The 25881-nt window shown below is 40.7% G+C and overlaps 1 protein-coding gene across 1 annotated transcript; it reads left to right on the top strand.

Moving 5' to 3' along the window:
* Positions 1-24691, top strand: si:ch211-127i16.2 (probable flavin-containing monoamine oxidase A). Its single transcript, XM_068574202.1, is given in 14 exon segments — positions 1-67; positions 70-111; positions 197-284; positions 1690-1843; positions 2274-2292; positions 2295-2381; positions 2437-2459; positions 4412-4501; positions 6087-6099; positions 6102-6170; positions 13289-13410; positions 19377-19445; positions 23483-23576; positions 24609-24691. Coding segments are annotated over 14 exon segments (1020 nt in total).
* Positions 24692-25881: the final 1190 nt, after the last annotated feature.

Below are 25881 nucleotides of genomic sequence, written 5' to 3'. Positions count from 1 at the left end.
ATGACTGCAGAAATTTGGGACGTTATTATTGTTGGCGCGGGACTATCTGGACTGAGCGCAGCTTGTTTGAAAGGAATGCCAAGTTGAAAATACTGATATTGGAAGGAAAAGGTTTTTATTCAAAGCAATCAGTAACCTGAAGTGAGGGTAATTTACTGGATTCTTTAGCTATGATATTGCCTCAAAATTGTCTCAGATCGGGTGTGAGGTCGCACAGTGTCCACTGAAATACCAGCAGCCAATGGTGTCAACCGCTGGGACTTTGTGGGGCAGTGGGTAGGAAGGTTGAAGAACCACACATCATCACATCAATGTAGAAGTCACCAAATGCAGCGGCGTTCAAAAATACTGCTGAAGAACTTAGAACATGTAGCTCTAATTGTAACAAATGTACTCCATGGTTGGTGTAGTCCTGGTTTCCCATGTTCTAGTTATTTGTGGTGCTCAGAGGGAAAACAACTTAGTTCACTTGTAGTTTTTTGTGGTTATATTCATGTTTTTTCTGCGCTGCTGTCATTTTGTTAGCTACCGCTTGGACGCATGCTCGTGTCACCTGGACGCTCGGTTTTTCAATCAAACGTCAGAAACCGAACGCAGCTAAATTAATATAAATGAGAAACAGTCAGAGCGCAGACTCTGTGCAGTCACAGAATATGTTGTATGAGACTAAACATTGCTTCTAAAATCCTTCTCATTGTAGCTACCTTTTTGAATATTGACGTCACTAAAGAAACAAATTAGGTGCTCACAACTGCCCTTTAATTTGAACATCTTTAAATGAGAATACTTCTTCTTTAAGCTTAAAGAAATGTCTAATTGGTCAAAGAGATTCAAGGACTGTATGACTAATACAGAGTTTGTATAATTCAGTGCAAATAATAAATAATCCATGTATTGTGCTCAATGCTGTAGCCTTTAAGATGTTAATTATACAAACTATTATGGTAACTTGTTTTATCTGATACCTGTCTTTTCTTTGGGAACATTTATATAAAGTCCTGTGGACCCAAGCAATAGCTGTTTCCCTGGTAACAAGTAATAGATATCCAGATCAATAAGCACGACAGAGTATTTGAGCAGTGTAGAACATTACATGCCATTTTTGTTTCTTTTCAGTCCCTAACAATCGTTTAGGCTTGCTTCTGTAATGAGTAATAGTCTGTTTTCAATATGAAGTGGGTCACTGTGCTCCTGGTCTTCCAACCTAAAAGCACCAATTTTACAAAGTAAGCTCCAGCTGATCTCAAACGTTTCACATGTCTCATACATTTGTAGGGAATATTGTACAGCGACATTTTAACAGAAATGTCAGTCATAATTCAAACCAGCACAAACTGCTTTGATCAAAGTAACAACCTCTTACGTATTTGAATCTAATTGTTATGGTGGCCTTCAACATGTCATCAACTGTTGGAAACAGCACATGTCAAATAGAAAATGTGTGAAGTGCATTGTTCAAGAGCACTTGGACGACTTCCATCTCTCAGGTGCTTCACGCTTTGGCCTATTTTGTCCCCGCAGTTGTTCAAGGACTAGCTCAAGCAAGTTATATTCCCAAGCCCACTTCTTTATACTCAAAATAAATGGATTTATGATCATACATCATTTGAAAGTGTTGAAAACCATACAGTAAATACTTAAACATTGTAAACCTAAGCATATATTAAAGGGCTTCTTTTCTTTTTTTAGCACCCAAACGCACATCTTCGAGCTCATAATGGAGCTGAGCCAATTCAATATTGGTTCACCACATGTGAGGGCCAGGTGGAAAGTTCATACCTACAAAACCAGTACTGCTCTATCCTGAGTGGTGCCAATAGACCTCACCCAGTCCCTGTGGAAGGTGAGGCATCAGTATTAGCAATATTCTGTACATCTGGCTGTGTTCAATCATAGCTGTCCTTCCAAATGCTTAGAAATGATATGGATCAGCCAATTAACCACAACTCCAAGTGGAATGATTCAATTAATGTCTTGTTGCAATAAGATGATACGCAGGATATCAGCAGATATACAGTATTTATTTAGAGGCCGGCTTCTACAATAATACATCTATATAATCCGCTTTATTGAATAATATCCGTCCCATGCTTGGAATCAATAAACAGTCCCAAATGAATGTGGTAATGGTATTTGACATTTAAAATGATGTGTGCTTCAGATTAATAGAACACACATATATTAATGAGACAACAAAATGTCCTGCTCAGGATAAGTGCTTAGAGGAGCAGTGGGAAGTGGGGAATGTTGTTGTAACTGTACTTTGCACTCAGATTGACAGCCTGTGTGCAACATCCAGGATCCTTGGAGGACTCCCGGCGCTGTTGAACTGGACAGTACGACAATGCACTCATTTATCATGCAACATGCTTTGACTGCAGGTAATGTTTAATTAAGAGTTGCTTTAGCTATTGTGCCCTCTATTTTCTTCAATAGAGGAAGTTGGCATGTTGACCAAGGTTGGGTATTCCAGATGATGCGAATAAAATACATTCAATACTGTGTTTCATAAACAGTATTTTTTACGGAACGATTATACGTCTACAGCCATCTTTTTGTTGCTGTGATGTTGAAAAAAAAAAAGACCAAGATGAATAATGGCAAATGTTAATCTCTGATCCTAAAGAAGCTGTATTTAACATTGATACAGAAGCAAACGACTATTTGTAAAATGATGGTGGAGTAATGTGTACCCAAACAGCCAGTCTATATAGTAGCAGTGGACATGCTAACAAGCTCACAGTATAGACAAAGCTTAGTCTAGTAGCATGCTAATTTTTGCTAGCATGCAAATTAACTACGACGTTTAAAGGGCATAGTTTTTTTAATTTGAAGGGCATTATTATTGACGATTGAAACCCTGGTTCTAGCGCTGTCTTTTGCCCTACCTCGCGCTTACATTTGCTTTGCTTCTGCTCAAACGTTATGCTGGCACACAGATATATTGCTGCTTGCACAGATTTCCTTGCGCTCGAGCTTCAGCCCTTCTCCTCACACTCAGGCTGCTTCTGTGTGCTTGTGAAACATCTGCTCTTAGGTTTCCCATCTGTTCTCAGAATTCTCCTCTGCTCTCAGATTATTGTGTGCCGTAACCGATATAATGCCAGGTGTAGTGTTGACCAATGACATGATCTTACTCTTTAAAAGCACCGCTGACGGGCAGTAATTCTTTAATCTGGCCCTCAAAGGCTTTGTCACATACTTCTCTTGGTTTCTTTACAGTGAAAGTTCATCATTGTCCCTTTTTTTACTTTTACTACAGTAACCGGCTAATATTGCTGAAGTCAACTTTGAATTTTGCCATACACCAACAAGGTTGCAGTGGCTCAAGTCACTCTTGAAATTCATTAGCTTTCTAATGATAAAACTGAGGTTTTAACCACAGCGATCTGCCCTTTCTTCTTAATACATCCACGGTTTGCTCAAGTAAATGTACTTCACGGTAGCTATAATTTCATCCTGTAGTTTCCTTACAAGCTTGAGGTGTACATACTGAGGCTGAAAGTGTTGTATTTTAGGAGCTCAAGATAAAGGTACACAGCGGATATCCTTCCAAAGAAATCCATATGTTGACTTGAATGCTTTTTCAAAGTCAAGACTCTCCTTTAATAAAATGTATAGAGAAAAAAAAGCATCCCTCAACACTGTCAGAACATCTTGTTCGAGTCCTGTCCTAACAACACGTTGCCTTTGTTCGTCCCAGACACATCTGCAATTGGCTCAGCCAAAACTATTTGAGTGGAGGGCGTTTTGGATTTTCCTATTTTCTATCAGCTCCCTTTGCAAGTCTGCTTCCATGAGTTTCTGTTTTTTGAGCTATCACTTCCAAACCTTCCCTCTCCACAGTGGTGGAATGTCATTTGGCTGAAGGCCAAAATTGGAACAAAAAAGACAATTGCAACAATGCTTTTCTAGTTACACAATTTTTTATTAGCACATTTTCTCCCCTCATAATATTATGAGGGAAGAAATTATTACAAGGTGCACTGTGAGCATGGCAACACAGGAAAAGAAAACAGGATCAAATGTAAGGAGCTTTATCAATTGTTGTTTTTATTAATTCGAAGAGGATTTTTCACATGTTTACTGCTTTAAAAAATATCATGTATATTTATTTTGTACCATTGGAAGAAAATAGTTTCTACTGACTGTTCATAGCAATGACGAGGACTTAAAACATTAAAAGCAACCTAAATTTTGAATTGTACCAACAAAAAAAAAGAGAAATGTCTGCAGAAATCAGGTCCATATGAAAAATGGCTCAAATAACTGAATTATCTGCATGGCTGGCTTCGACGCCATTAGTAGTTTGTGGTTTAATGATTTGGCCGGAGAAACCCTTTAACTTCGAGCACTCTGCCCACCAATCGGCCATCAATCGTTTTTAAGTGTAGTTTCGGTCTCTCCACAGGGAGGCACCCAACAACCTTCACAGTGTCTGGCAGAACACGTTGGGTGGAAGAAAGTCCGGCCGGGTTCCGCCGTGATGGCCATATGGCAGGTAGAGTACAGTAACGTCTCACTCACTCTGGGTTTGATGAGGCGCGACGCAGAGATAACAGCTTCCACGGTGGGGAAACAGGCCGTCTCCTGTGAGGCCACGGGCTGCTCTGCCTCACTGTCCTCTTTATCCACAGCTGAGAGACCAAGACGGCTCCACGCGCCCTAAAGTCTAAAGCCTCGCCTTGAAATATTGGCAGATTAATCCATCATGAAAAACATTGTTAATTACGGCCCTATAGTGCAGGCACTAAACAATAAATCAATGAAACAATCACCTGAAATAATAATCAAATTATTCAATAATAAAAAGAAATCACCAACTGGCGTCCTACTCTCAAGTGCTGAACATTAATAATATAAGAATGAGATAAGGAAGGAAAAAAGAGGCCTTAGACAGTCCCAGCATGCATTTGGTGACAAGCAGGGCACATTTTTGACATTTTACACGTCTATCACAGGGCTAACACATATTGACAGACAAACACATTCACAGCTGAAGGAAATGTTGGGTTTCCAGTCGTCCTAAGCTGAACTGGAGCACCAAGAGGAAACCCACATAAGCACCAGGAGCACATGCAAACCTCACAAGGGACTTCTTGCTGTAAGGAAATAATGCCATGTACATACAAATCCAACAATACATGTCTTTGGGACGTTGAGGAAAGCGGGGACACCTTCAGTCTCTGCTCTGGAGAGAGAGAGAGGTTGTTACAGTGGTGCTGGACAAATTCAACTTCCAATACTTTGCTGTTTTAATGGGGTGCGTATCAAAATCTCTATTTTTAATAATCCTAACGTTACTCGAGAGCCGGTCAAGACGCACAAAAAATGCAGTCAATGTAATTTCTCATTTTCAGCATCCACAAATATGTTGCTGTCTTACAATCTCAGAGGGGAACTGCTTCCTGTGTTGCACAGTCATGTTCAGCGCTGGGTGATTTTTAATAATCACCAGAGGCTTAAGTTTAGTGCACGTGAGACCAAGGGAGCAAGCACATACAGTAGGAGCTCTGCAGTGATTCAAACCCTGTGATATACATAATAACAGTGTGTCATTTAACCACCTTTTGAAGATATTTATACTCGTCATTTGTGGGAAGTACCACAATATATTCTCTTGAGTATGTACATCCATGAATACACAAACAACTATCAACTAGAATTAAATCAGTTTGAATCATATAACTATGCCTTGAAGTTCAGTACATGAAGACTGCAACGTGTCTGTACTGTGGAACATTTCATCAGTTTATCACAAGCTCAAGGTTTATGTATAGATATTTATCTGAATGGCACGCAGGAATGCAGAATTTGGCTCCGAAGATATAAACAATTATCCAAAGTAACGTACAATATGCAGTTAGATGTGTACAATATGGGGTTGGCTCGTGATATAAAGTCATGAAGTTGCTATAAATCCAGTTTGTGCATAGCATATTTGTAATACCCTTTTCTATTATCATTCAGAAAATCAACATTTTAAATAGCTCCGTCACCTGAGAGGGGATGTCATGGAACGTTCAAACGTATCGTGCAGCTTGCTCATCAAATGAAGCTGTATTTCTGTTTATGTGTCCCGACAGGATGCTGAGTGGGCGGGGTGACGACCACCACCAACATCTTCTTGTGCAGAGCTGTGATTGTCACCTGGCCCCCTCATTTGGCAGGTCAGTGTGCGTCTCCCACCTCCGTCGACTCGCTAAATGAAATTCTCACTGATGCACAAGGCAAATATCCTCCTCTCTCACTACGTCAGTCAAACGTGGCAAACTGTGCATCCATGCCGATAAACACTTTGATTTCCCTAAATCGTTTTGGCTGTGGGGTGTGGCAGTCACTTCGGTTGAAGTAGATTCGGTCTGAGGTCGGGCTACGGGCTGAGGAATTGCCTGGATTGGATTTTGAACGAGAGCAAAAGTTAAGGCCAAAACTTTAACCGGGGGCTAATGTGACATTCGTGATGGTCGGCAGTGGGAAGTTGGAAGTGACAAACACGTCATAACCGACCTCTTTGCAATCGAGCGAGGAGTGAACTGTTCGCGAGTCCAGCAGAGTTATAATTGCCCCCAAATAATGTAATCTTTCAAACCATGCCTTTTTGAAAATCTGACCGCAAGGTCTTTTGAATTAACAGCATTCATTCAGGAAATATGTCTCTCTATAGATGCAAGTCCATTGCCCATGTTGTGGCGGTGAGTGAGGAAACAATATCCAACATTTCCAACCCACTGAGGAGGATCCACTTCTTTTTCTCTTGTTTTTTCCTGGTTCAGAAAACAGAAATCCTGCAATCCACGCAGTTAATTCCATGTCTGCAGTCCGGCTGCCGCTTGTCACGTGCAAGCGACACATACTAAGACAGGAGTCGTGCTGGTTGGTGCTGCGGCTGGAGCCGAGGTTTTGCCAGGTTTTGAAAGGGGGCCGAGGCGGAATCTGAAGCTGGGCTTTACACCGGGCCTGTGCGATGTACTGAGCTGGCATCAGATCTGTCACTCAAATCCTCATACTCATAGCCATGGACCATAGCCAGGGTCCTTTAATGAGACAGGTTTGGGAGCAGCGTTGAATTATGCAGCATAGATTGCTCCGGCTCGGATGCCACAGTGCGGCGTCTTGGACTTGAATCAGCGTGGGAAGATTGACAGCGACTTTCAAAAGGCCAGAGATTGAGACGTCACCTCTCCCTAAAAAAGCAGCCTGTGATAAATGAAACGGAGGATGGCCGCTTGAAGTCATCTGTGTGACATGTTTTGTTTTAATTTTCTTGGCATTGGATAAACCCGAGCAGCCTTCCAGTTGGTGGGCGAGCGAGAGGGAGAGCTCTAATGGTCATAGTGACTGTGGAGACGAACCCTCGCTTGGTCAGTAGAGATGTACATTGTTTTTCACACTATCATAACCGCTCATATTTAGTTCCTTTTGTTCCAGATGTTTGTTTCGAACGTTCCTAATTTATTCAGAATTGCTTTTAAATTAATTAATAGGTATATGGATGATTAAACAAAAAGAGTAATACTCTCTTTAGGCCAAGAAGTGCTTGGCATCCAAAGACACCCTCCACTGTATTCACACACACACACACACACACACACACACACACACACACACACACACACAACGGCTGGATATGAGCAGTTCGTTCCCCAATATATCAAGTTTGTCCTGTTCTTGGCTCCTGGATTTATCTCCCCATTCATCCATCCATCTTTTATAATGAGTTACGTCAGGGTTTTTTTCTCCTCCTTTTTTTTTCTTTTTTTTTTTTTACCACTTCTCTCACTCACCTCAATGATTTATTAACTGTTTGGTTTCACTGCATGTGAGATTGCTATGCAAGAAGAAAAGATGAGCATGGAAACGGGAATTTTGGTTCATGCGTTGTGTTGAAATCCGAAGATGTAATTGAAGTATGTGCATAAATTAGGAATACATATACATGGGAACCTATTTAGCTTCCCATGTATATTTATTCTGAGCCTGCATTGTATAAAAACAAATCCTAATTAAGCTTTCACAGCATGCAGTTGGAGAATAATGCAATTAGGCGTACAGTAACATTCAGCGGCAGTTACAGAGACAGCTCTGCAGTTATGGAATTGACTTTTGGTTGCAATTTGTTTTTCTGTCTCTCTTCATCAAGTAGGACGCTCCTCGGCGAGCATCTTAAGCGCCTGGCCGCGTGCGCACATTTGTGTCTGTGTTGACGTGCGCGAGGACATTTATTGTTAAGTGGGTGAAGCTAAAGTTCTCGCCATCACTTGAAAAAGTCGTCGTACCTGACGAAAGGGGGGAGTCGCCTCTGATTGCGAGTGAACTTGACAGGCAGCCAAGCAACACTATATCTGATGTTGCCATTTATCTTCTTACGGAGGTGGAGCTGCAGTAATGACAGCAGGCTTGGGCAGTGGTGAAGAAACTATTACATCTGCCACTCACAGTTCAGTCCGGAGGCTTGTTTACACTCGTAGAAAGACAGGTAAGCGGCGCATTAGCGCCGATTTGCCGAGCGACAGTGCGAGGCCGGGATTCTAGTGGCCCGAATGAAACTAATGGAGCCTCCTTTAGGGATTAAACATGAAGCGGGAGCTGCAGTGATTGGGAAGATAACTAAGGCGGTGTGATTTGTATCTTGCTGAATTTAAATTTTGGGCGAATTAATGAAGCTATCTATGTGTATTTTGCATTGCAAAGTGTCGATGAGCAGGCAGATATAGCACACGTGGCTCTGCAATGCTTTGTTCAGCAAATACAGCAAATACATTGAAAGAGGATGTATTATGAAAAACTGCACACCCACTGTACATTTGGGTATCTTTAATGCTCAAATAGACACACCATTGTCAAAACTTTAATTTCTGTGTGGTGATTTGAGGCAATACTGTTGTTGAGCATTAACAAATGTTAAACAATGTCTTGTTTTTCATGTCAACACATAAAACTGACAACATCAGACCATTAAATTTGTCTACAAAATAATTCTGACCAAGATATGTACTCTGTGAAAAATAAAACTAAATTGTACTCTCAGGTGGACATACGATGTTGTGGTGACATTGTTTCAGAATCAACTTCAAACAAATTTTTAACATGTGTGTACTTCAATTTGTGGCCACAATGTAAACTGATATGGATTTATGATAGACTAATCGACCAGTATGACATGCTCTATTTCATTTATCTTCTTATTTAATAATAATTTAAGATTTGTTTCTCGACTAGCAGCAATTAAAAAGAACGCACCAGACCTCTATTGCAAATGAATAACTGTACACTCAAAAGCAAAATTGATTCATTTGCCAGGGACTGCGTTTGGTTTGATAAAATCAGATTTGACTGACAGCTGTGTTCATGCACCCAAAAGCCTTTTACGAAGAAACTGAGAAAAAATGTTTTGAGGGCCAACATTAAATGCATCTTCTGTTTGTGGTCTACCGCTTTGCTGAGCTGGCTATTTATTCAGAAGACATTTAAAGCCATCCAATATGAAACCACAGTTAAATTAATTCCTGAATGCATGAAGGTGATTTTAGCCAAAAGGTCTATCTTTCTTGAGTCTATTTTTGGCCGTAACAACAGCAGAATGTATTATGGTGTGTATGGAGCGATGGGGGAGGGTGTCTGCTGCTCCCACCGTGACTTCAATTTCAATAAGTGTCAAGGAGCAACGCACGTAATTCAATCAAAGATCTGCGTTATAACGAGCCCACGGATTCAAGAATCCATCTTGAACATTTGGATTAAGTGGTTTGTGAATCGTCCAGCCTATTCCCTGTGGCTCAACAGATTGAATGAAGGGTGCCTATTTTTTTCTTCTTCTTCTTTGGTATCCATCTGTCTTCATTGTCTCATCTTTTTAAATTGACCTTCTATATGGTTACCTGGAATAAGAGGTTCTTTTCTCTTTAGTGTTTTCATGCAAAACTGTGGCTGGCTAGTGCTGGCACTAAACCTGACTACTCGCTGTGAAGGTGCACAGCCACACCGGCACAGAGAAGGAGGCCCGGACCTTCTCATTGCTGCGAGGTCTGGTTGTGAAGGTGCACAGAAACACCAGGAGCAAAACCTAGCAGCGAAGAGGAGGCCCGGGCCTGTGCGAGAGATGATGGCATAGAGCAAGATTGTCAAACATCCGGCCCTCGAGGGCCTCCACTCGGCCCGCCGGATGACTTATAATGACAGAAAGAAAAGAAAGAAAAGAAAAGCGACAGCTTTTGCCAAAATTGGCCTAACGAGGAATACTCTAGTGGATAACATTGCCGATCTTTCAGCAGATTTAAATAGCCAAAAGAAGCATAAAGTCAAGTCAAAGACATTACAGATGTTGCTCAAATGGCCACATTCTTTCACAGCCAGACTGAGAGCAGGCCCGGGCCTCGTCTTCGCAAAGGTCTGTGCGCCATCACAGCTCGACTTAGCAGAGAAGAGCAGGCCCAGGCTTTCTCTTCTCTGCTAGTTCTTCGCTCCTGGATCCCTTCGTCGCTAGATCCTCACTCCTGGAGTGTCTGTGCACCATCACAGGCCCAGAAGAGGAGGCCTGGGCCTTCTCTTCGCTGATAGGTTTTTCTTTGATGGTGCAGCAAACAGCAGGCCTGGGGCGCCGCTTTGCCGCTAGCTCTTTGCCCCATCAAAGCCAGACCTCGCAGCAGAGATCAGGCCCTGGGCTCCTCTCTTATCACATGACCATGATCTCAGCAAAACACCTAGCAAAAGCTTTAGCCATTTTAATACCTTTTAAAGTAACCTTGCACCACTCTTTATACATTGCTATTTGGAAGCTGCATCTCTGAATCATCAGCCCTTTGATGTCGTGTCTTGATTTGAGTGGCTTTTCGTGTTTTACTTTCCTCATCCCTCTGACTGTCAAAGACACTGGACACTGAAAGTGCCTGTGCGCTACGGTGAAAGTTTGGAGTGAGAGAGTAATGGAAATGTTGAAGCCCCTTGCTGAAGGCTACCACAGATGTAACGCACAGGTCGGTGACCCAAGAAATTGAGAAACCAAGGTCAACGTCGTCCAGCAGGGCATTCATAAATTGGAGCGGGGGCTTTTTCAAAATGCCACAGTATTCTAAAAGGGGAAAGTGAGAACAAGGCTGACAGAAAGACAATGAAAAGGCGGAGAGGAAACCACCCAGAGGGAAGCAGCGTCCTTAAAAGTCACAGTGCAAAGGGTTGGGACCAGCAGTTGCACAGATTGCCCCCAGAGCCATTAGACGGCCTTGAACCGTCAGCAGTTTTCCGAAGATGACAGGTTGATGTAAAAAGCCGTCTGATAAAGTGTCAAATAAGAGTACTTCAATCCAGAGATGGCCTCGGATAAGGATTGTGTCACCACTTGCTGTGCTCCTTTTTTGACTTGCACAATTCATCCATTGGAGTCAAATTATAGAGCAGAGGTTGAAATAGACAAATGGTTCGGGATTCTGATTGATGCCACAGAAATTGTTCATCTGATTCAAAATAATCTGGCTGTGTAAACACATTGACAAAAGTAGTGTTGCTCTTCGCAAATGTCAAATCTTTCTCATGCTTTAGTGGCCATGTTGTGTACATCAGCTGTAAGATGGCACATTGTTGCATTTAAACAGGACTGGTCCTTACTCAGAGTGCATCTTCCAGAAGCCACATTTAAATTATTTCATGCCTACTACTCATGATATAAATCATTACTGCTATATTCATGTAATGTGCTGTAACTCTGTTACGTTGCTCATTCTGGTCACATGACATCTGTTGCTTCTGTCCATCCGGGGAGAGGGATCCTCCTCTGTTGCTCCCCTGAAGGTTTCTTCCCTTTTTTTCATGTGAAAAGGTTCTTACTATCTTTATTTAGGGAGTTTTTTTCTGATCCGATATGACGTCTTGGGACAGGGATGCTACGTGTACAGATTGTAAAGCTCTCTGAGGGAAATCTTGCATTTGTAATTTTGGGCTATACAAAATAAACTGAATTGAATTGAATACTTTCGACCCAAAATGAAGACAGAGCAGAGCGTTCACTTACACGCTGTGCTACATTCCTGCTAATCAGGACATCTTTGTATCAAATAAGTCTGAAAATGAGGTTCTTCTTCAATTTTTTCGAGTGCCTCACTTAGGTCTATTGACCGAGAGGAAATTCTCCGTATGTGCTGTAAACCCTTTTTTTAACTAAAGTAAAAGCTTTCACCAAGCCTGGAAATTGCTGGATGCCAAAAAGAATGCATAACAGTATTTTTATTTTGTCATAGCTGTTTACAAGCAGCACTCCATTTCTATTCATCAGCAAACCACCTTTTGGGCACACTGTCAGATTAGTGTGCACTTATTCATTGAGCTACATACACTGTCATCCCATTCAACCTGTTTATTCACGTCATCCTTATTTAACTGCAATGCCAAGTTATGTTGAACTTCCGCGAGTGTCACGGCCGATTAGAGCACGTTAGAGTGAATGACAGCGTTGTCGCTGTAGAGCACTTCAGCGTTATTAAGATGGAGGTGACAGAATATGTCTCATTTCCCCATCAATAATTTACCAAATAATGCGGTGGAAGCCACTACCTGCTATCAACTTTGATGGCTTTGGTGTCAAAACAAGCAGCTGTATGGATATGACACCACTTGACATGTCTTATGTCATGTGTACAGTGATGTCATTTGAACATCTAAGTGACCATGTCAAATTAGTTTGGAGCTACTTATCATGTCACTGTTTTTCAATTTTACAGCTTTGGGCTCATCAATTTTGTTTAGCATTAAGGGCATTATGTTGAGGTTGCTGACAGGCGCTTGACAGTTTCTAAATGATGTTTCACATCTTCCAGTGGTCCATTCGTTAAAAGCTTGGCTTTTGGCCAGACGTCACTTCACTTGCCAGAGTAAGCACAGAAACAGGCTGGCTGGCTCCTCAGCATGCGTGGCATACAGTACCTCTAACAGTACCGACTGAGTTCCTTGACTGCTCCCACATCAGTGAGATGGAGTTTTTTTTTACAGATGTAAGTGCTGTGATTACTACCCTGCAGCATAGCAACAGCAGAGAAGTATTAGAGATTTCCAAGCGAGGCCATTAATGCTAGTCAATGATTCAAGACAAAACCACCGCGGTCAATAGAGGGATCAGTGTGTGCCGTCTATCTTTACTTATGTTTTATTTAACTGTCTCTAAAAATAAAGCCTAGATTTGTCATACATGTTTTATATATTGTAAAGCACACCAAGTGAGAACAGGATATGGTGGATTAAATGGAATAAAAAAAGAGCATGTCGTTTTCATAGTGTAATACTTTTGTTTTCCCCGTAGCAAAGATCCACTACCAGCCAGCTCTGCCCAGCCAGAGAGGATTCTTCACCCAAAACATGCCTCAGGGCCACATAATAAAATTCATAATTACCTACCAGACGGAGATAGATCAGAATTGCACAGTGTTTATGAAGATACACATTTAGAAACAGTCATTCTTTGTTGTTGCAGCTTTTTTTTTTTTACTTTTACTTTTTTTTACATGTTTTTCTTCCCCAAGGGGGTTTATCTTTAATTAAACAATGAATAAAACTGTTCCACTCACTCAGACTCCGCCCTGTACTGGACTCTACGGGCAATTATCTCCCCCAATCACGAGCTCGCATTTGGCCTAAGCATATATAGCCGACCAATCAGGACGTGCCTACACAAATCACGATTACACGAGTATGAGCCATCGGTGTCCATTCATGAACGCTATCTCGGTGGCATGTTGTCAGACACCTCACACGGTAAAGCAGCTTTGAATGACATATTTGCGGGCGAGCGTGCACTGATGCGTCCAAAACCAATTGACAGATTGAAATGAACGAGTCATTCCTCTGGTTCACGACTGTATTCCATTGGAGGGAATGCATCTCATGTGAGTTTAAGCCTGATTGCGAGGGAGGGAGAATTACCCACGTTGTTTCTTTCATCGTTTAACTCCACACAGGGAGACAGACGGGCGACACAGATGAACTTCAGGTGACTACTCAATGCCGTGGTATGCAAAAGATGGTGGCGGCCCAGCGTCGGGCCATCCTCCGGTTCTGAGCAACACATGGCAATCGGCTCGCTGTCTACTTCGGGCCATCCTCTCTAGGCTTGGTTCCTGAGAGGGATAGATTGAGGAGTGTTGGTCTGTCTGCACAGGTAGTGCAGAGCATCCAAGCAGCAAGAGCGTTCTTTCCTGTGCGGTCGTCCTGCCATGAGAGTTTTGGCTGCAGGCCAATCTTTAGTGACACTTTCGTGAAACAAATCTTGGAGGCTATGCTCGGTAATGCGGGCCTCCTGCCCACAGTGGGACGTACCATTGGGTAACTTTGAGCATTCCTGTCTGAAAGTGTCAGTTAAGACGTCTGTGCTACTTGCACTGACCTCCGCTCAGAGAATAAGAGAACTTACCAAATTGTCAGCGCTCCCCAGTGGCCTGGTGCTTTGTGGTGACTGTAGCAGGTTTTCACTCAGACCAATTCCCTCCTCTGTTCCCAAGAATTTGAGGACTTCTTTCAGGTTGAGGGTTATACATCTTGGCTTTTTGTCTTCCGCGCCGTGCGGTGGACAGGGATACAAAGTTGTCTCCTCTCGCAGCTCATGCTTTGGCATGTTATGTTGAACGCACATATGAACGGTGGTGTGGTTTCAACACCTTGTGCAGGTTCTATGCATGTGAGAGTCCTGAAAAGGCTCTCGAATACTCACGCATTGGTTTACAAAACATATGTTTTTATTTTTGTTATGAGTGAAATTTGTTAAAATAAGAGTAAACATTATGCTATGTTGCAAATTGTGTTCAATGGGCCACTAATTTTTTTTATACCTAATTTGTGAAATAGAAAGCCTGAAGCAGTCAATTAAGTTTTTTCTAGGTTTTAACACTTTGTGCCAAATCACTTGCAGTACATGAGATTTGATTTGTTTAATATTTTCCATTTTGCACTCTACAACCATGCAATTAATTAACAAAATGCTTGTGCACCTTATTAGTAGATGCAATTTGTGGAAAGTAATGAACATAATGTCATTAGTGCTTGAATCTGAGCCTTGGTGTCTTGCCAAGAGGCATAAGATTTGTTTATTTATTTGATGCTCGCTTTTTTAGATGTTAGTCCTATGACTGCAGATCTTTTAAAGTTGACTGCAGTTATGGATATGGTGCAGTACTTTCACAATACAATATCATTGTGGATAAGTGTAAACATTCATTCGATATATGGCAGGCAATGATGGAGGCAAATGCAGAGAATACACATGAAGCAGACTTAACTAAGAACAGCAGCTGAGGGTCAGAAAAAAAAGGATACCCCACGGCAATGCACTGAATACTGATGAAGGAGAAGAGAAATGAAGCCACAACCAAGACGGACAACAAAGAACTGAATTACCGATCAAAGCAGGGGCCGACTATCAGATGGAATTATGCATAGTTGAAACAAACAAAAGGCAAAGTCACACAAGTTGTGTTTGAATTCAGCCCCTAATTATTGTATAATTCACTACATTTACCCCACACTATTTATTTTTAAGTGTGAATAGAATTCAATCAAAGATGTTCCCAATTAAAAAAAAAGAATAGATGTATGACAATCACAGTGAAAAATGACAGTCGCAAAGAAGCTTTCAGGGATTGTACAAAATGGCTATGCTTAATAAGAGTGCGTAATTTATTTATCAAAGGCTGTGGGCTTAATCCCATGATCTGGACTTCCCCGAACTAGTAGAGTCATACACTTTACTGTCCTCTATGCCAGTGCAAATCCAAAATTCATCAAGTCTTGTGTAAGCTTAATTTATTCCATAAAACACTATAACGCAATGTTTTTACACAGATGATACTTACTGCTGCACCTACGCTCTAATGCTGTGGACCATGCTTACTTAATGTAAATAAGATGCCGTGCAAAATTAAGACAGAAAGAAGAAATAACGAGCGGTATAGAGATCTCTCTAGACTGAATGGAAATGGCAAGCAATTCACTCCTTTGAGCAAGAACCATTGTGGTTTAGATTCAAAACGGCACAATTCTACATTGCAATTAAAAGAGCTGCCATTAAAAGGACATCAAGAACCACCAGCAATGGTCATTGGAGGGAGAATAAGAGTGAGTTTAGTAGTGGACACTGCCATCTTACCTCAAACAAGTGCTTAAAACCAACCTCTCGCTTAAAAACCCATGACCCCAGGAAGTCCCTCCGACACTTTGCTAGATTAACAGAACAGTGAGTTGAGTGAGCAGTTCACTGGAGCATTCTTGTCACATCACTTGTGCAAGGGTGTTTTCATTTTCAGCCGAAAAAGATGAGTGTGCATTCCTGCCTTGGCTTATCTTCACCACCGTGTAGGACAATCCTAAAAGCACCCGCTGTCAAAGTCTTTAGAGGCAGCCTCAGGCTAGGCAGCACATCTGTCTCTTCCCTTACCTCTAGCAATGCTCCTCAATGTTAATTTGTCAGGGCAACGCCTTTAGAAGCTGAATCTCCACATTATATAAAGCTTCTGTGTGCAGTCTGGATGTACGAGACTGAACAAAAGCAAGTTCTGCAGCCTGAAGGTGCCTGTTTGTCCATAGCATGTAGGTAAAACCCTCCTGTCCCAGTTATGTGATGACAGGTCAGGCTAAAGACTACCTGAACAAGGTACATCAATGTTGCAATTGCAACCTGGGAGGTAACGGAGGTAGCTGAACCTAGAACAGCAACGCTGGTGCATGCAGAACAACCTTGCTCAGCATGCTGGGCATCTTCTCCTCAGAGTGTCTGCTGGTCTAAAGTTGGATGAAGATATGCCATCATACTTCCTGCTTGGCGATAACTCAAAACAGTAGCTCATTGTCAGTGCTCCTCCAGGAGAATTGCCCTGCATAAAAGGTCGACAGGTTTGGTACTGAAGAAGTCATTTGAAAGAAACATGTGAAATAGAGTGCTTTTAGAAAAATTGTAACGCAAGAACAATAGCAGAAAAGTTCAAGCACAGTGCTTCTCCATTTGGTAAAAAGACGAAAAAAAGAAAAGAAATGATTCTTTATTAATAATCGCCTTTGGGAAATTCTTCTCTGCATTTGACCCATCCTTGGTTAAGCAGTGGGGTTAAGTGTCTTGCTCAACTTATTTTTTTTTATCCTAAAAATACTGACTTGATCAAACACGGTTGAAGACTCACTATTACGTCATTCTTAATGAGTAAATCTGCATGGAGAGATAAATAACACATTCAAATATGCAAATGCACCCACAGACACACACACACACACACACATTTTGAAAAAAATGATTCAAATATTATCCAGAAAATGATCCCCATACTGTAATATTTAGCAAGTCCCAAAATGAGTATATGCATGAATAAAAAATGTCACTATCTCACTCAAAACAGTCAGTTCTGTCTAAAAGCCTTTTTTTGCAGGTTCCTCAAAGTTATTATTACATGAGACAGCAAGGTTGCCAGCAGGCTATACATAGTAGCATGTGCAAGAGAGGCACATACTTATTATTTTATAAGACGTTGTTTTACATTTGAAGTTATCCTGCTATCCTAGGAAGTACCAGAGAATTGTCTTGACATTTGGAGGTAAAATGATAAAATATGTCAATATCCACGATGCTGTAAACGACATACAACATACAATGTCAGTATTTCTCATTGTATTGTCACCTTTGCTCCTTGTATTCAAGATTATGCCGCATGTTTTGCGTATAGTAGTTTATTACCACATAGTTGTCCTCCACTATATTTTGTGAATGTATTCCTCACAGAGAACAATCTTAACTTATATTTATACCATGTGCTGGAGGAATACTTTATTCTGATTGGTTGCCAAGTGTCCATTAGATCCTGTTAAATGACTCCTACTAAATAGTTACAATGAAACTGCCTTTTAACAGTTCTAAATAATGGCACCGGCTGTATCTATAATGAGAAACCATGGCAATAGGGGCACAGTCTAAGCCTCATTTTAGAATTTATTGCAACACGTTAACAAGCTAATTTCTTAGGAATAAAGTGAGTAACTTCCATAATTAATTTTAGCAATTCATCCTTATAACACAAGCTGGAAGAAGTACACTGCCCTGCTCGACTCACTGACACGTTTATCACATAAGTGATCCTATTTGGTTTTCATTCATCTTGCATTCAAACTTTATAATATGGTAATGATTGTTCCAGGTGTTAGCAAACTCCCAGGCGTTACTCTGAAAACTGAGTGTGAAAAGGTTTGACTGTAAAAATGCATAAATAAAGAGATACATAATCTCAATTGTATTTATTTGGTCGTTATACAAGCGGGAAAATTCCCTTTGAGGTGTCCATAATGAGGAATTAATGACCTCCGGTCATCCACTCATTCTTCAGGATATTCAACTTGTCAGTCATTATCTCAATGACACAATGCAAGCGTTCAGAAGACTTTTCATTACCGTCTTTGATTCTTAACCACTGCAAAGCAATAATGAAAGCAAATCCAGGTATTCTCACAGTCTTCAAGTACATGCATTTTGTGGTCTCTATTCCCTTTATGAGGGAAAAAATATGAACTAAAAATATGAAGCGAGACTTAACACTTCATACCTAAAAGTGAATTTCATGCTCAACCTCAAACGTTAGCTTGAAATCAATTCAGTCTATTTTCCCCAATTATTATAGATGAGAAGTGTAGCTGTTTAAGCTTAATAACATGATAGTGGTTTCTGGGCTTACACAGAAGACAATGGCACAGATGTTTTGAATCGCGTTATATAACATTAAATGCAAATTCACACATTTAATATTAATAGTGTTGATCCCTTTGAAGAGATTCTGTTTTGTGCTAAACAAGCAATGATCAATTAGCTGACCAGAAATCAGTGGCTTTGTTCAAGGATGCTTTCCTGGGGGGCCATTTGGTTTTTCATGGCGAACCATCTGAGAAACCGTCACTGGAAGCTATTTGGAAAAGAGCAAGGGCTTTCAAAAAATAATTAGCAGGTTTTTGGGTGAACAATCAACTCTTTCCAAAGCCAGTCGGGAGAAGGACAAAAGAAAAAAACACATTTTTTATTGAGAAAACCTTCGTTGGCGTTATTGCTCATCGTCTATGTGTTGCATCACACACACCTAAACCAGGTTGGTGGATGTCAGGAGCTCCTCAAAGGAAGCTGATTGGTCCAGACACTGGTAGTGTCGCAATACTTGAAGGCTGCCAAAATTGATATTTGTGTGATTTCTCGAGAATCTAGCTGCTATGAGCGATAACAAGAATGCTGGCAGAGTAAGGCAATTTTAGAAAAGTGAAATCCCCTCAACTTCAAATGTATTGTTTTAATTAACCTTTAACAGTGAAGTTTATAGAATGTGGTGAGTGAACCAGTTGTGAATGCCATTTCTTGTGACCTTGTGCATGACGATAAGGTTTTATTGATCAGTGGTAATGAAGGCTTCATTGCCGGCCAGCAGTCTTCTCAATGGAGCTCCGAGGAGGTAATGGGTTATCAATGTGGGGACAGATTTAAATGATTCATATTTATCTATATACATGTGTGCTTATGACATGTACTTATGACACAGCTTTTCCTAACGTCATCAGTTTGAATTTTTATTGTAGTTCATTAGACTGTTAATGCTTTGAAAAGGGCAAATGTGAACAAATTATTGGTGCAGATTTTGTACATCACCAGGTTGATGTGTTGTAATGATATTTCGGTTGATAATGGATAGCAGCTGTGGTTTGCTAGGTGGGCACAGCTTGTGGAAGAACATGACATATTCCATGACCAAGAGCTATTCCTGACCTTGCAAGTTTCCTGGTGAGATGACAGTTTTCAATAGCTTACCTCTGGGTCTGCTAGTCATATTTTTGGGAAATGGACTTTTTAAACTGGTGAGTTTGACAATTGACTACTACAGGGCTTTGGTCGGAGTCATCAGTTTGATCTCAATACTTTGCTGAACATTTTGCACCACTTGTATTGCTTCAATTTTGCAGTTGAATGGTGCATATTCCTATAATTTCTTAAATAGAGGAAAAAAGAAAAAAGAAACGCGAAGATGCAAGTTGTTGCTGCTGACAACCAGCATTAACTAAATCCTAAAGCACTTTAATAAATGATAGACAATAAGATATGCATTCTTTCCGGAGGAACAGCAATTGTTGCAGTAACAACTATCATCATCATCCCACACTCTGAAACTCCCATTAACTGTGTGCACAGTTATATGGAGCAAGCTAGGTAGACTGGCCAGTTAACTTAGTACCGAGTGAGGCTAGTTCCTGAGCATGCCAAATGCTTCAACAACTATTTACTGGCATTACCACGATACAATTAACACTCTATCAACTAAAAAAATGCAATGTCATGAAGTACAAAGTGCATGAATAGCAGTCTAACTACAACTTACATCATTAATCACTTTTGCATTGATAACGATATATTAAAAAAACAAAAAACAATTAGATAGTATCTCCTTTGGTCCACCCAGTCTGGTACTGAAAAGAGGACGAGCAAGGAGGAAGGAGGATGGCTCCATGGAGTTGAGAAGCTTGATGTGTTTTTTTGACATGGTAACCCAAGGCTTAATAGATCCTCTGCTTCTCTTGACTCGGTAACACCTGTTGAATAGAAGGGTGAACAGAGAACTGTGAGGCTCTGCAGTGGCAAGTCTGATACCCATGCAACCATTGGCTTAGCTCTCCATCGCTAATTCGGTCCACCCTGGCACTGAAAAGAGCACAACAAATCCATTAGTGGTGTCTGATTGCCTGCTGTACTCTCACAATCTACTAGTGCCTTCTTATATCAGGTGTTCGTCTGTGCTTTTGACGAGGAGTTTTGTTGCCGGTTGCCTTGAGTCCAGCAAAATGGGATGGCTCTTCTCTAGGCTTTGGTTATTGTTCAGTGTAGGTGTTTCAACAGATAAGTCAAGGTTACTGCTCTGAGCTTTGTTGCTTAATGTAATGCTGGGTGAAGCCCTTAACTGTGGACATACAGATAGAGCATTTAGTTATTGTGCTACATCAACTACGACTACAAGTTACATTGTTAGTGACTTCTGCATCAATAGCAATGGCAGAAACAAGAAAAAGAAACATTTGAAAGGAATTGGAAAATAAAAGTCTTTGAATATGAAGAATTCGCAACACATGCTAGATCGCTGTGTTGTCAAATGTAAAAAAAAAAATGCTCCCAATGGGATGGATGGATGCACTGAGATGGGATGGTCCGACAAGCTTTCAGTAACTATTACTTTGCTAAATACAGAAAATCAAGGGATTTTTAATTAAATGCTACAGTTATTTATTTTTTTAAAAAGTACATACTATTTGCACCAGGCACATGTATTTTTCTCTATATCTGCAAAGTCAAGGAGTTGCTGTAAAAGACAAGTTTTGTAGTTACCACATAGAAGGCTAAACAAAGACTCGCTAATCCACGTAATGCATGTGCACTTAACTTGACTGAATCCTAATGTTATAGAATCAACTCACTTTTATATGATTTATTATTTTATTTTTATTTTGGTAAGATTCATGCACGCTTAATATGCAAATGTTTCGGATTGATGAGGTCACATTTCCAGTAGGAGCAAGCTCAAACCATGGCTCCGGCACCTCGTAGAGGCCCATCCGGTGGCACGTGGCGGCACTTCCGGTTGAGAGGCATGTGCCGCGGCAGGTGCCATTTGTTTCGAGATGCCGGCACCTCATAGAGCACTCGTGTCAGACCCGTTTTCAGTGAGTCATAGGTCTTTGCATGTATAAAAAATTAGATGAAATACAATTTTTAATGCAGCAGAGGGCTGTACTCGCAGTCCTCAATACTGTGTTCACAACACACTTTACTTGCGAGAGTTTACACGTCGGACTATTTGTGATAATTCGCTTCATTTCTGACTTTTTGAAAAATGTTTGTGCATGAAAGAACTGCTGAGTCTGTTAAAAAAGCTGAAGTTAAAAAAATAGTATGTGTGTTGTATTACCTTGTGTCCTCAAGACGCACTGTGGGGTTTTTAATAAAGAGTGTAAAAGGGAATATTTCTAACTAGCTTTTTGTGTGTTGGCATATTGTGTACTTTCTCAGCTTCAAACTGCACCATCTTTTCATAAAATCAATTATAGAAGTTGAAAATGTTCCTCGCTTTTGGCTTGTCATTCAGGGGTAATGAGGGGTCCTGCAGCCGGTAAGAGAGTGGAGGAGCAATTCAAGTGTCGAGATTAAGTGTGTGTGTGTGTGTCTTTCTTTTTACGTGACTGAGGAGGGAGAGGGGGAAGCAGAGGCGATGTAGCACAGTCAGCTCGTTGTCCGGAGCAGAGACAGACAAAAGTGGGTGTGCTCGGGGGCGAGGCCGAGAGCGCACCCCAGACAGCTGATCAATAAAGTACATTAGGAACCAAAATTTGAAGTGTGTTGCCTTTTTGTGCCGCCCAAGACTCACGGAAGTAACAAAGTACGTTACATATGTCTTTCTCAACTGTGACAAAAAAAGCTTTGAACAAAGTTAATATAATAACGTGTGTGTAATCTTTGTCTTTGTTATTTTATTCTGTTTTAATTTTGTATCTTTTGTAATTTTGTAACACACTTTTCGTGCACTTTTTCTATGCCTCTCCTATTTATGTTCCTTCTTTTCTACTGCGTTGACAATTTAATTTGGTCCCAGTGCTTTTCCTTTACCTGAAAAAATAAATAACATCCAGCCTAGTCTATAGTGTTATGTTGGCATTTCAGTCATTAGCTAGACTTGCTGCAGAGCTCCCTGCTGTGCCATGCAGCACAAAGTGCTAAATAATTAACCTCCACATGCTACTTCACTGCTAAAGAGAGGAATATAGTGTAATTTGAGTGAGGGAAGTGGACATCAAGCTTCCAATTATGCACTGTTTGTGCTTATTTTCCGTTTTTTTTTCTACTTGGTTATAATACAGTGTACTTGGTTGGATTCACTATCTTGGACTTCTAATGTGTTGATTGCTTTGGTTTGCACAGGTGGAGTCACTCAAATGGTCTTTGCATATTTAATTTCAAAGGAATTTCAGCTGACACTATTGGCAGTCCTGCAGCGTATTAACAGTGAGAGCTTTTTTTGTTATACATTTCCAATAGAAAGCAATTTGGCACCATGCTTTAATTCACTCCTCCATCTGTCTTTATGAAAAGAGTATATCAAGAGACTCCAAATTATTGCACAGGGGTGTGCTGAAAATGAAGCTACACTGGCAGGCGCATGAGGAATCTTCGATGGTTTTGCAACATATTTCAGCGTGTTTTATGGAGGTCTGTCTTTTTGGTCCTCAGGCCTCAGCTGCTCTGTACATAACTCACCACGTTAACTAGTAAAAACCAGGAGCATGTGTTGACCACGCTTGAGTTATTTCAATTGACTGCTGCTTCCTTTGTCCAGCTTGGATTGGGTTCTTGAATATGCATTAATATTTTCGCAGCCTGCTGTTATATTTCATGAGTCATGAGCGAGTGTAATGTAAGTACCATGTTGGCTCAGGCGTTTCCTTCTGTTCGCAGCGTGGGGAGAGGAGAAAAGCTGTGCTTTCCAGTTTGGTCAAATACCTAGGTCTTGAGGCTGCATCTTTCATCCACTAAGAAGAAAAAGTAAGTAGTTCAGTGGCAGATGTCTAATGTAATAAACAAAAATAATTTGGTTTCGAGGCATCATTGTTTGTGCCAAAATTCATAGTCTTGTTTTTTTTTATACCCTTGATCCCAGTGAGGAAAGCCACGTTGTGTGTGGCTTGCATATGTTTCAGTAAAACTTCACTCATTGGATTGTTTTATAGACTTATAGTTTAATGTATACTGAGAAACCAAGTTACTAAAAAACTAATGTTAATAAGCTTTACCTTGATAATAGTTAGTGTAGTCTTAATATTACTAGCGATGCAATTGCTAATCCATATTCATCAAATGTGTTATGCAAACCTCAGACGTTTAAATGAAGCACAGCATACATACGCTGTGAAACGGCATATTAGTCATGCAGACATATGGTTTTAGCCCACGGACACTTCACTCACCAAACTGTTGAAAGGCAAGATTATATGGAAAATTGCCCTGAGGAAACTCAAAGCAGTGTTGTTGAAGGATGCATCACAAATCAACTTTGTAAGGACTTAATGGGAACATACGTTAATACAACAACTACTTAGAGCTTAGTGAAGAAAATGAAAAAGTTGATATATTTGGTTGGACTTCATGGTAGCCAAATGGGAGTCAAATCAAAGTTTCTTGCTCATTTCTTCCAAATGATTTAAGGGTTTCATTCCACTCATCTGAAACAGTCATCTGAACAGTCTGTTGACATGCCAACAGTTACTTATCTAATATGTGGAAGTACATTTTTAGAATCAAGTCAAGTGATACAAGCAAACACATCATTGGCTCTTCTATTATGTGATAATATTAGATTTTTCCTTAGATAGCCATCTTATATAATGGACCATGAGGTATTGGGGGCGTGCAGTATTCAGCATTGCCTGAGGGAGGTGGGGGGCTGTGAGATGTGCTCAAATGAAACTAGACTACATTTGATTTGGGAACTGCATTGGATTGAAACAAAGCAATGCTGTTGTACTGTGCCATTAAATACAACAAGTAAATGTCATTTAACTTGTCTGCTGCTTCACAGGATGAGACAAGGAGGACTACAGTGTGGGCTGCCCCATGAATATTATGGCACCAGGGCCGCTAACATACACTGCAAAAATTGAAATCTAAGTAAGATGAAATATCTTAAATCAAGGCATTATACGCTTGTTTTTTGATTGACAAGATATTTCTTCTTATCAGGCAGTTTTTATTTTAGAGCATTTCACTTGTTTCAAGAAGTCTTGGCAAGTCAAATTTTCCTGTTCTGTTGGCAGATAATTTGTCTTATTTCAAGTAATATTTCCCTCATTTTATTACTTTTTTTTCATGTTTTTGGAAGCTGACTTTTTGCAGTGTATGACCACCTATAGCCTGAGGAAGCTCTGTCGCAGGTAATCAACCCACTGATGACAAATACACCACAGCGTCACACTTTTCCATCTCCCAGTCCCCGGACTCAAAAGAGTCCCCTTTCTTTCAGGCTCTCACCACAACTAATGTGGGCTGTATATGAGGGAGCCAGTGTGAGTTTCTAAAATGTTGAACTCTCTTCAAGAGCTGAACTTTGAGTTCATAGTTCAGTCCATTGTATCATTACACGAGAAGATGACAGTGTGAGAGATAGTGACTGCGGATGCTGGATGATAATGTTGCATTTATACTACAGATGTGTCTGCACTGTGTGAACCTGGTATTACTCACGAGCACACAATGCCTTCAGATCATTGCCATGAGTCGTGGGAGTTATTATGCCTTTCATGGATTCACACCAGTCCGGTTTCTAAAGAAATGGCAGAAGGTCGTCAGCATCGGTGTTCTCATAGGAAAACTTCCTATAATCCATTTCTAATGGCCTGTTCAGAGAGGCACACAGCTGAAAAGAGGAAAGTGACGGGTGGGGAAGAGGATGCAGGTAATGTATTTCTATAATGACATTAAGTCTGTGGGAAGCAAAGGAAGCTCATTATGTAATGTGACTCAATCAGCAGCATGGGGCAGTAACCCTTATCCACATTCCTACCCCATATAGAAAATGGATCCTCAAGGACATGTTGTGACTTTGACTCAAATCCAGCACGTGTAATGAAAACAAGCCCACGCTTGGTTGACAAAATTGCTGCTGGTGCTTCAGATATAATGTATATAACAGCACGGCGGAGTCCAGTAGAGTCTGGTGGATTGTGGCGTTTTGCTATAGAAAGTATGAATCTGAATACGGTGTCATTTTTACAAAAATAGTAAAAATGCTTTGTGGATACTATGTGTGGTTAGAGAGATGAAAGAGAAGAAAAATACAAGAACTCAGAATATATTCACTC

The sequence above is a fragment of the Clinocottus analis genome, unplaced genomic scaffold (assembly GCF_023055335.1).
Source record: "Clinocottus analis isolate CAN_PGR_092001 unplaced genomic scaffold, fCliAna1.0.p SCAF_13, whole genome shotgun sequence".
Classification (NCBI taxonomy): domain Eukaryota; kingdom Metazoa; phylum Chordata; class Actinopteri; order Perciformes; family Cottidae; genus Clinocottus; species Clinocottus analis.
This window is presented reverse-complemented; position numbering and strand designations above follow the sequence as displayed.